At 42.8% G+C, this 12,355-nt stretch overlaps 1 protein-coding gene across 1 annotated transcript in view; it reads right to left on the reverse strand.

The window, feature by feature from the left end:
- The window catches only part of ALK (ALK receptor tyrosine kinase), a 516,691-nt gene that overhangs the window by 91,606 nt on the left and 412,730 nt on the right, over positions 1 to 12,355 (reverse strand). Inside the window, exon 9 of the mRNA XM_067565381.1 lies at positions 11,043 to 11,212. Within this exon, the coding sequence (XP_067421482.1) occupies positions 11,043 to 11,212 (170 nt within the window). The remainder of the gene's footprint in view (positions 1 to 11,042; positions 11,213 to 12,355) is intronic.

A 12,355-nucleotide genomic window follows, 5' to 3' on the forward strand; every position in this document is an offset into this window, starting at 1 on the left:
AGCACAAGAGGAAGAAGGATCTCGTTCCCAAGTGAGGGTGAGGTGGAGGGGAGTCCTAGCTGAGTATGCTGGACACCTACCTGCATCAAGTTTGCAGATGACAATAATCTGGGAGGAGTGGTAGATTCACTGGAGGGTAGGGATAGGATACAGAATGACCTAGAAAAATGGGAGGATTGGGGTCAAAAGAAATCTGATGAGGTTCTACAAAGACAAGTTCAGAGTCCTGCACTTAGAACGGAAGAATCCCATGCACAGCTACAGACTAGGGACCGATGGGCTAGGCAGCAGTTCTGCAGAAAAGGACCTGGGAGCATACAGAAGATGGATATGAGTCAACAGTGGGTCCTTGTTGTCAAGAAGGCTAATGGCATATTGGGCTGCATTAGCAGAAACATTACCAGCAGATCAAGGGAAGTGATTATTTCCCTCTATTCGACACTGCTGAGGACACATCTGAACTACTATGTACAGTTTTTTGGCCCCCCACTACAGAAAGGATGTAGACAAATTGGAGAGAGTCCAATGGAGGGCAATGAAAATGATTAGGGGGCTGGGGCACAGGACTTACAAAGAGAGGCGGAGGGAACTAGGCTTATTTGGTCTGCAGAAGAGAAGAGTGAGGGGGATTTCAAAGTAGCCTTCAACTACCTGAAGAGGGGTTCCAAAGAGGATGGAGCTAGGCTGTTCTCAGTGGTGGCAGATGGCAGAACAAGGAGCAATAGTCTCAAGTTGTCATGGGGGTGGTCTAGATTGGATATTATGAAAAACCTTTTCACTAGGAGGGTGGTGAAGCACTGGAATGGGTTACCTAGGGAAGTGGTGGAATTTCCATCCTTAGAGGTTTATAAGGCCTGGCTTGACAAAGCCCTGGATGGGATGATTTAGTTGGGGTTGGTTTGAGAGGGACAAAAATGATTTAGGAAAGAATATAGCAGTGGGTAGGAGAATGGACATGAAGAGGAAGAGTGGTGCAGATACCAGTCTAATAGGTGATAGTGCCAGTAGAATGACTGGTGATTCGTGTAAGGAATGTGAGCAAATCCAAACAGCAAAAATTAAGATGTTTGTACACCAATGCAAGAAGCCTGGGTAACAAAATGGAGGAACTAGAGCTACTGGTGGAGGAAGTGAAACCAGATATTATAGGGATAACAGAAACATGGTGGAATAGTAGTCATGACTGGAGTACAGGTATTGATGAGTATGTGCTGTTTAGGAAGGACAGAAATAAAGGCAAAGGTGGTTAAGTAGCGTTGTATATCAATGATGAAGTAGACTGTAAAGAAATTAGAAGTGATGCAACGGGTAAGGCAGAGTCTGTCTGGGCAAAAATCACATTGGGGAAGAAAACTGCTAGAGTTTCCCCTGGAATAGTGCTTGGGGTGTGCTACAGACCACCATTATCCAATTTGGATATGGATAGAGACCTCCATAATGTTTTTTATGAAGTAAATACTACTGGGAACTGTTGATTATGGGAGATTTTAATTTCCTAGATATAGACTGGAAGATTAGTGCTAGTAATAATAATAGGGGTCAGATTTTCCTGGATGTGATAGCTGACAGATTCCTTCATCAAATAGTTGCTGAACCAACAAGAGGGCATCCATTTTAGATTTGGGATTGGTAAGTAGTGAGGATCTCGTAGAAGAACTGATTGTAGGGGAAAACCTTGGTTCGAGCAACCATGAGCTAATCCAGTTCAAACTAAATGGAAGGATAAACAAAAATAGATCTGTGACTAGGGTCTTTGATTTCAAAAGGGCTAACTTTAAAAAATTAAGGGAGTTAGTTTGGGAAGTGGACTGGACTGAAGAAATCACGGATTTAAAGGTGGAGGAGGCTTGGAATTACATCAAATCAAAGTTGCAGCAACTATCTGAAGCCTGCATCCCAGAAAAGGGGGAAAAATTCATACACAAGGGTTGTAGACCAAGTTGGATGAGCAAGCATCTCAGACAAGCGAGTAAGAGAAAACAGAAAGCCTACAAGTAGTGGAAGATGGGAGGAATTAGCAAGGAAAGATATCTCTTGGAGATCAGAACATGTAGAGACAAAGAGAGAAATGTCAAAAGCCAGGTAGAGTGGGACCTTGCAAAGAGAATTAAAACCAATAGTAAAAGGTTCTATAGCCATATAAATAAGAAGAAAACAAAGAAAGAAGTGGGACCTCTAAGCACTGAGGATGGGGTGGAGGTTAAGGATAATCTAGGCATGGCCCAATATCTAAACAAATACTTTGCCTCAGTTTTTAATGAGGCTAACAAAGAGCTTAGGGGGACTAATGGGTTTGAGGATATAGATGTAGAAATTACCACATCCAAAGTAGAAGCCAAACTCAAACTGCTTAATGGGACTAATCCCGAATAAACTCCATCCAAGAATATTAAAAGAACTGGCACATGAAATTTCAAGCCCATTAGCAAGGATTTTTAATGAATCTGTAAACTCCAGGGTTGTAATGTATGACAGGAGAATTACTAATATAGTTCCTATTTTTAAGAAAGGGAAAAAAAGCAATCCAGGTAATTACAGGCCTATTTACCTCAGTACTATGCAAGGTGTTGGAAAAATTTTTGAAAGAAAAAGTAGTTAAGGACATCAAGATTAACGGTAACTGGGACAAAATACAACATGGCTTTACAAAAGGTAGATCGTACCAGACTAACCTGATCCCCTTTTTTTTGGAGAAAATAACAGATATTTTAGACAAAGGGAATGCAATGGATCTAATTTACCTAGATTTCAGTAAGGCACTTGATATGATTTCATATTATTAGTTAAATTGGAAAATTTATTATTGCTTAAATTGGAAAAGATGGGGATTATTTGAAAATTGGAAGGTGGATAAGGAACTGGTTAAAGGGGACACTACAATGAGTCACACTGAAAGGTGAACTCTCAGGCTGGAGGAAGATTACTAGTGGAGTTCCTGAGGGATCAGTCTTGGGACCAATCTTATTTAACATTAATATTACTGACCTTGGCACAAACAGTGGCAGTGTGCTAATAACGTTTGCAGATGATACAAAGTTGAGAGGTCTTTTTAATACAGAGAAAGACCAGGATAGCATACAACAATATGGATGACCTTGTAAACTGGAGTAATAGAAATAGGATGAAATTTAATAGTGGAAAGTGCAAGGTCATGCACTTAGGGACTAATAACAAGAATTTTTGCTATAAGCTGGGGACACATCAGTTGGAAGTGACAGAGGAAGAGAAGGACCTGGGCATATTGGTTGATCATAGGATGACTATGAGCTGCCAATCTTATGTGCCATGAAAAAAGCTAATGTGGTCCTAGGATGCATCAGGTGAGGTATTTCCAGTAGAGAGAGGGAGCTGTTAGTACTGTTATACAAGGCATTGGTCAGAACTCATCCAGAATACTGTATGCAGTTCTGGTCTCCCATGTTTAAGAAACATAAATTCAAACTGAAACAGGTGCAGAGAAGGGCTATTAGGATGATCTGAGGAATGGAAAACCTGCCTTATGAGAGGAGACTCAAAGAGTTTGGCTTGTTTAGTCTAACCAAAAGAAGGATGAGGGGAGATATGATTGCTTTCTATAAATACATCAGAAGGATAAATACCAGGGAGAGAGGAGTTATTTAAATTCAGCACCAATGTGGACACAAGAACAAATGGATATAAACTGGCCATCAGGAATTTTAGACCTGAAATTAGATGAAGGTTTTTAACTATCAGGGGAATGAACTTCTGGAACAGTCTTCCCAGGGGAGCAGTGGGGGCAGAAAACCTAACTGGCTTGAAGACTGAGCTCGATAAATGTATGGAAGGAATGGTATGATGGGACAACCTAATTTGGCAATTGACCGATCTCAGCTTACTAGCAGTAAATATGTCCAATGGCCTGAGAAGGGATGTTAGATGGGGTGGGTTCTGAGTTACTACAGAGAATTATTTCTGGGTGTCTGGCTGGTGAATCCTGCCCACATGCTCAGGGTTTAACTGATCGTCATATTTGGCATCGGGAGGGAATTTTCCCCCAGGGCAGATTGGTATAGCCCGGGGGGTGGTTTCGCCTTCCTCTGCAGAATGGGGCACGGGTCACTTACAGGTGGATTCTCTGTACCTTGAAGTCTTTAAATCATTATTTGAGGACTTCAATAACTCAGTCTTAGGTTAGGGATCCATGACAGGAATGGGTGGATGAAGTTCTGTGGCCTGCATTGTGCAGGAGGTCAGACTAGATGATCATAATGATCCCTTCTGACTTTATAGTCTATGAGTCTATGAGTATTGTTAAAGCACCATTCCCCCAGTACACGGTAACTGCAGAAACATAATCCTGAGAGACAGTCCAAGTACTCCCTGAACAGCAGTACAATACAGGGAGGCAGTACAAGCTTTCCTCAAGGTTCAGGAGTGCTGAATACAATCATGAAAGACAGTACAGAGACACCCCAACTTTAAAATAAAGATAGGAGGATGGATGATGCTTGATTTGGAGGCAAGGTATGGAACAATAGCCGACGTCAGAGATGCAAGGTGAAACTCGTTTGTATCAGGGTATAAGAAGAGAGTCCCAGCAGGGGCATCTTTGTCTGGCCTAGGGGATAACAGAAATTCCTGCCATTAACTGAACTGGTCCATTGTAACGAGCCTACATACTAGTGTACCTGTAGCTCCTATGGGGTGATAGCACTGTGCTTTGCTTACAATGAACTTGGCCGAGTGCCTTCGCCATTGAACTGAGTCTGTGATTATTCAAGGGCAGTGACAACGAGATCTGCTGATTCAGCTAGCTGCAGAAGTTGAGATGGCATCCAGAGGGGAATTCACACCAGTACGCTCACCTGACTGACAACACCCTCCAGCATATCTACCATTCCCCCCCAGTTTAGTGTCATCCATGAATTTGCTGAGAGTGCAATCCACCCCATCATCCAGATCATTAATGAAGATGTTGAATAAAACTGGCCGCAGGACCAAGCCTTGGGGCACTCCGCAAGATACCGGCTGCCACTAGACATGGAGCCATTGATCACCACCTGTTGAGCCCGATGATCCAGCCAGCTTTATATCCATCTTATCGTCCATTCATCCAATCCACATTTTTTTAACTTGCTGGCAAGAATACTGTGGAAGACCATATCAAAAGCTTTGCTAAAGTCAAGGTATATCACATCCACCGCTTTCCCCATATCCACAGAGCCAGTCATCTCATCATAGGAAGTAATCAGGTTGATTTGCCCTTGGTGAATCCATGCTGACTGTTCCTGATTACCTTCCTCTCCTCCAAGTGATTCAAAGTGGATTCCTTGAGGACCTGCTCAATGATTTTTCCAGGGACTGAAGTCAGGCTTCAGTGTGGTTTAATTAAATCCATCTGGACTGGTGGCACTAGAGTGGTAAATAACCCAGTTTAATAAAAGAAAGTAGATCGATTTGAATGTAGGGTGTTTCTGTAATTAGGAGAATGCTACTGTTATTGCTGGTAACTCTGCAGCTTTGCTGCTGACAAATCAGAGATAAATGCCTCCTTTTCAAAGGATCAGAGCCACTTAAAACTAACCACAAATTTAGGTTTTGTAATCCTAAATAACAAACTTGATTAAAAGAAAAAAACCCAAACCAAGATATAGTCCCATTTCTTTGTTTTTTCCTATTGCCAATGGAAATAGTTTAAATAAAAGAAAACAAACAAAAAACAACATTTCCCAGCACTGCTTGCAACCCAAAGTTTTAGCATTGTGCTAATACATGAGAACCAGGATGTGAAAATCACAAAAAGGCTCACGAAAAGCAAAAGTTAAACTGACTAGTTTAGTCTCATTGGCTGGATCCAGAAAAGTATTTAGGTACCTAAATCTCATTTTTTGGCACCACTGTTATCCACAAAACTCCTGTGTGGCAGCTGCCTAAGCCTGTAGGTGCCCAAACCCACTTAGCACTTATGTTTTTGCAGTAAATATTCCCTAGCTGCCTACATTTCTGCCTCTGAGCATGCACTCTGCTATCTCAGCCTAGGCATCTGGATGCTTATCTCCTGCTTACACCCCAGAGTGATCCACTAATTATGGGAAGACAGGTTCCCCTCCACCTAAGTTGTATATGGGGGTCAATCTAGTAGGAGAGTTTAGAGGCCTCCTAACTCTACACAAGAAAGCTAGGGGGAGGCGGACCACCGCTCTTATAATTTTTAACCCAGTGGTTAGGGTATACTCACCTGGCATTTGAGATACCCTGGTTCAGTTCCCCTCTCAGCCTGACGACGAGAAGAGATTTGAACAGTGATATGCCATCTCTTTGGTGAGTGCCTTAGCCCCTGGGTTACAGAGTGATAGTTATTCTCTCTGGCCTAATTAATAGAGTGGAACAACTTAAATAGGAAAGACTGAGGGAGACCCACATCAAATATCCAATAGCATTGTGATTAGGGCACTTGCCTGAGAGGTAGCAGATCCCTCTTCAAATCCATTCTCCTCCTCAGGCAGAGGGGGGACTTCAACTGAGGGTCTTCCACTCCTCAGTGAGTACCCTAACTACAGGACTAACAGTTATAAGGGAGGTGGTCATCTTCTCTCCTAGCTGTTTTGTGTGGATTTGTGTGACCCCTGAGCGCATCTACTGGATTGGGCTCCACCCTACACATGAGTTAGGCAGCTGAATGCCTATCTTCCCCAGTTCGTGGATTGCAAACAGAGATAGGCGCCTCCCTGCAGCCCTCACTCAGAAGTCTATCTCAGAGAGGGGGGCTTAGAACACACCCATCATTGGCATCTCCCATTGGCTAGTTTAGGCAGCTCCTTGCCAAACATGTTGGGTTTTGGGGATCTCATTCTAAGGTGCCTGTCTCGCCCCATTAATTGAATAGGGAGCCTAGGTGCCAATTCAGGCTTTGTGGATTGCGGTGTTGTTCCTGTGATTTTCTAGGTGCCTAAAAGTTAGGCGTTGCAAAGCTCTGTCCCTTTGTAGATCAGGGCCACTGTCACATTTGAATGGAATGCAAAAGCAAACAAAAAACATAAGCATTGAAAAGTAGATTGGATTTCAAACATTATGTCACTTTTTATGAAAAGGTGTAATTTGTAACAGTAGATTATATCATTATTTTTAATCTGACAATTTCCCTTAAAATAGTGGGCCAGCATGTGTGAAAGTTAGCAGGGTTTACCTCCCTGCAAGGGAAATTGAAGTAAGAGAGGTCAATTGATATTTGGACTATGGGGAGAAGGCAACTGAAACATTTTCCTTAGACAACACCTGTGACAAATGGTAGTTTTAAACAAAACACCTTTTGGGATTGTGCCCTTTGGCTCTATGAAGTGTAATCTTCTGTAACAACAACTCAGGGGTTTTTTGACACAACCTGTTTCTTTTGTTTTTATTATAGCTAGCTTGGTGGCTTGTCCTTCACTTGGACCTTTATTTTCTTTTCTCACACCCAACAGAAGTATCAGAGGCTCTGGAAATGCATTTCAGTCCCTCTAGTTCACAATACCACCCTGGCTGCTGCTTATACTATTTCACATTGACATGCCTAACATTCCTCTGCTACAGCTCTTTCCAGCATGAGTGCAAAGAGCAAATTTTGGACAAGGACATCAACCCAACCTCCCATTCTTATGAATAGAGCCCTAGGATTTTTAATGTTCACATGGAATAGATAGGACCTCAGCTATGAAGGTTTCCTTATAATGTAAACAGATATGACAAACAAAGGATGGGAGAAAGGAAGTGCTATTATTCCCCATTTAACTCAGGAGATTAAATGTTTTGTCCAGGGTCACACAAGCCTTGGCAGTCTGGGAATGTAAACCAAATCTCCTGAGTCCCAGTTCAGGGTCTTCACCATAAAACCATCCTTCCTGTCCCTACCAAACTACTGAAATGTCAGAGTTACGATCTTGTTCCAAAGTATAATTTTTTTTCCAGGCAGTTTGAGACAGAGCAGGCATTTAGTAGCTATCTGGATCCAAAGTTGGAGATGTTCTAATTTCTTGGACATTTTCCTAATGCTTCTGTGAAACACCATAAACTAAACTTTGAGTTTCTTGAGTAAGCCATTTTTGAGGAAACATGTAGTCCCTGGTGAGAATTCATATCTCTGAGCAGTTTAGATAGGCATTGTTTAGTTATCAATAGAACTTTCCATGCAGTTTTCCACACACAGCATGCTAGCTCATGTCTCCTGTAGAAAAGATATACTGGCCTGGTGCGTGCTATTAAAGAGTTAAGCTTCATTTGGATGTTTAAAGGTGCTGCACCTCTTGCAGGATACTATCCAGAATCACACTTCCTGGTGTTCAGTACAGACTCACCCTCAGGGAGAGGAATCTGTTACAGGGACAGAGGCTATGTTTACACTTTGGGCTGGGTGTGTGATTCCCAAGTCAAGGAGATATACTTGTGTCACCTCTGATCAAGCTAAAATACCAGAAGTGTGGACACGGCAGCACAAGCAATGGGAGAGCTAGCTACCCCGAGTGCCATCCCCTCTGGGATACTAGCTGTGTACTTGGCCACTAGCCCCTCTTGCCGCTGGTGCTGCTGCAGCTACTCTACTTTTAGCTCTGTAGCTCAATCAGAACTAGTGCAGATTTGTCTTCTTGAGCTAGGAATTACATTTCCAGCTCACACTGCTGATGTACCACCAGGCAGAGGATGCAGCCAGGCTAGAGTGCGACATCAGTAATGTGTTCACTCCATCAGGTGCATCTTCTGGTTAGTTAAATACATCAGTTATCCTAAAACCTTCCTCAGTCACCATTAAAATACTCTCTACTGCAGGCTCCTTAGCAGCACATCTGTGTCTTCTGCTGTGCAGTTCCTAAACTCTGAATCTATATTCAGTTCAGGCTTCCTAAGAAGCAGCTCTCAGATGCCAGGAAAGATGAGTCCTGCAGGAATTTCTGCAGCCTTTCCAAGCCACACAGGAACCCTGCATCCTTCCCAAGCAAGACTTGTACTGATTTCAACTAAATCCATTTTAAAACTGATTTGAATTAACACAGTGCAACTTCTGTGTGTATTCAAGGCCTAAGACTTTCCAAGATGCATCAAAATTCTGAAGTCCCCTCAGAGCCCTTGATCCTCTTCTAACCCTTCTCCCATTCGACTTCTCTTTTCCCTTCAATGGACTCAACAATTTTTCCATCAAAGCACTGGGATTTGAGGGTGCTCAGTGCTTCACAAGAAATACTCAGCAGTTTGCAAGGGCTTTTTGACTCACAGCTGGACCTAGTTCCCAAGATCAAAATATCCTGTCTTACTCAGTCTGCCATAAGAGATAGTTTAAAGTGCACACATAGACACAGAGACATTACAGGAGGGTAGAGGTACAGATTAACGTAAGTGGGAAGCATTTCTATGGCAATTCTTACGTAAATAATAATTTGTATGAATAATAATGGTAAAATACAGCTTTCTTCAAAGGAAAACACAGGTAAAGGGAAAGAAGCAACTAGGTGTTCATACAGACTGTGCCTCAGTGGTGATTGCACAATTAGGCTAATGTTGATATTTTAGAAATCTTTGATGCATCCATATTAATGATGCATATGATGATAAGGAATGGTTGTGCTCTTTTGTATTTGCATGCTACACACATTCCCAAGACCCAGTTAGATAAAAAGACACAACTGCATCATGTTTTTCATAACTTCTCATGAGGCAAGCTAACCCTTTAATGAAATCTATTATTCCTAGGGCAGAGAGCTCCAGAAAGACCAAAGGCTTTGATCCTTACCACATAGAAAAGATACACATATTGTGTCCTAGAGGTCAGAGCAATGGAAGGTGACTATATCCAGCACACATTGCAGTGCATTTGAAATAAAAGTAAACAACAAACCACACAGCATCCCTTTGAAGGCAATCTTCAGTCGACTGGTAAAACAGTACTCTGTGTCAGGTGTAAGGGCGTGCAGCTAGCCTACTTACCTGCTAGCTTAAACTTCAGACAGTCTAACAAGTGCAACTGGGCCCCAATTGAGCCACCTGATTGACCCAATTGCCCAAAAGCCTGAGAGGAATAGGAGACCTGCTCTTAAGATCAGCAGCAGCAGGAGGACACTGGCTGCTCAAAGCGTTTGCATATCGCTTCAGACCCAGTCCTGCTTCTGCCTCACCTCATACCAGGTAACCCGGCTTTGATCCTCGACTCTGATTCCTGACCTCTGTCTCTGACCCTCAACTCAAGCTCCAGCCACTAGGCACAATCATCTATGCCCTAGTCACATGACACTTTGCAAGTTAGCACAGGTTGTCAGGCAGACATTTTACGGTATAAAAGCCATTTGGTGAGAGAACCACTAAATGAAGGTTAAGCAGAACTAACATCACTGCCAAGAATGAGATGACCCCTTATTAGAAGTGGGCTGCTATTGTTTGGTGCAGGAGGGTTAGAATTCTACGTCCCATCCAAGTCCTAGTTTTGTGGCTGGCCCTTCCATACTGGAGTGAATTAAATCCTCAGATCCAAACATGCCCTGAAATCTGGGGAGTTTGAAATCTGGAACTAGAACTGAAATATATAGCCTAGGTCCAGATCTAGTATAATGGCTAAAGCATCTTTCATCTGAGGACCTAAACATGCTTTGCAAACAGTAATGAACATGAAATATTACATCCAGTCAAGGAAACTGAAGCACAGTTTAAATGACTTGTTCAGGGCCACACAGTGATTCAGTGGCAGAGCCAGGAATGGAATGCAGGAGTCCTGATACCTAGCGCTCTGTATGCAGTGTTGTTGTAGACATGTTGCTCCCAGGATATTGGCGAGACAAGGTGTGTGAAGTAATATCTTTTATTGGACCAGCTTCTGTTGGTGAAAGAGACCAGCTTGTGAGCTTATGCAGAGAGAGCTCTGCTCTAAGCTCTCACTGATGCATACTTCCTACCCATAACAGAATGTTCCAAAGGAAGGCAAAGCACCTTCCTCCTTCTGAGAGCTGAATACTTTATTTCTAAGAATGCTCGGGCAATTCTGGATGCTAACCAGCTAGTGTTGAAGTGCCTTCTCATTGAGAGGGAAGCAAAGGATGAGAAGAAAGAGGAGAGGCTCCCACCTGTCTGACACATCAAGAAGAGATAAAACCATCCACTGCCAGATTCCCAAACCTTCGCTGTTAGTGAAGCGCCAGAAGGTCCTGCTCTGTTCCTTCCCTGTTTTGTTCTCGACAAGGACCAGGGAAATATTTCCAAACAAGAAGCCGTGGATGAGCCATGACATTCGGAACTACAAAGAAAAGAACATATAAGGAAGAAAGAAAGACATGTTAATTATCCATAAATAAACCCAATTCTTCTCTTTCTGTTCCTTCTTTCCCTCCCTCCAAACCCTCAGTCCTTCTTCCCTGATGCCCTTCTCCTCATCTCAGTGTAGGGGTAGCCTCCAAATATTTGGGGCAGTACTGTTGCACAGAGGTATTTGGTGCAATATGCTGATTAAGAAGTTAATGGAAAGTTCGTGGGCCTGATTCTCATTCACACTAAGGCCCCTTTTACACCACTCTGGCAGTGCAAAGGGGCCTAAAAGTGAGTCCAAATTACATTTGCAATGAGTGGTACAAATGGCAGTAGTTTAAATGAAAGTCAGGCCCTTTATACCCATCTATATATGTGACATGGGTATTTGGTGCAGGATCTTATACTCAGGAAAGCATTCAGGTGTTTTCTATTCAGTTAAAAAATTAGAACTCAGAAACTGTCAAAGCACATTTGGCTCCCTACACTGTTATTTCTCTGCTCTCCTCCAGTCTGGCTCTTTGTCCCATGTTTTGGCATTGGCTTCTGAATTATGGTGACATTTAGTGGTACAGCTGTGGCCTCCTGATGAAAGCTTGGCCCTACCAAAGTCAATTGCAAAACTCCTATTCACTCCAGCAGGGCCAGGATTTCACCATATCAACGGCCAATGATAGGACAATAGATGAGGAAGGCTCTGAGTTACAACAGAGAACTCTTTCCCAGGTGTCTGGCTGGTGGGTCTTGCCCATAGACACACAGTCTAGCTGATCACCATATTTGGGGTTCGGAAGGAATTTTCCCCCGGGTCAGAGTGGCGGAGACCCTGCGGTTATTTGCCTTCCTCTGCAGCATGGGTCAATGGCAGGTTTAAACTAGTATAAATCATGGATTCTCTGTAATTTGAAGTCTTTAAACCATGATGTGAGGTCGTCAGTAACTCAGCTAGAGGTTAGGGGGTCTGTTACAGGAATGGGTGGGTGAGGTTCACGATGGTCCACTTCTGATGTTAGTCTATGCGTCTATGTATGTGGAAGCTTCCAGTATCTCATATATACCATTGAAGCAGTGCCTTTTTAGAAACCCAAACATGATAGATGAGTTTAAAACATGGACAGTTTTCATATCACTTCTA

The sequence above is a fragment of the Emydura macquarii genome, unplaced genomic scaffold (assembly GCF_026122565.2).
Source record: "Emydura macquarii macquarii isolate MOO-44397 ecotype Brisbane River unplaced genomic scaffold, CSIRO-AGI_Emac_v2 contig_2676, whole genome shotgun sequence".
Lineage (NCBI taxonomy): Eukaryota > Metazoa > Chordata > Testudines > Chelidae > Emydura > Emydura macquarii.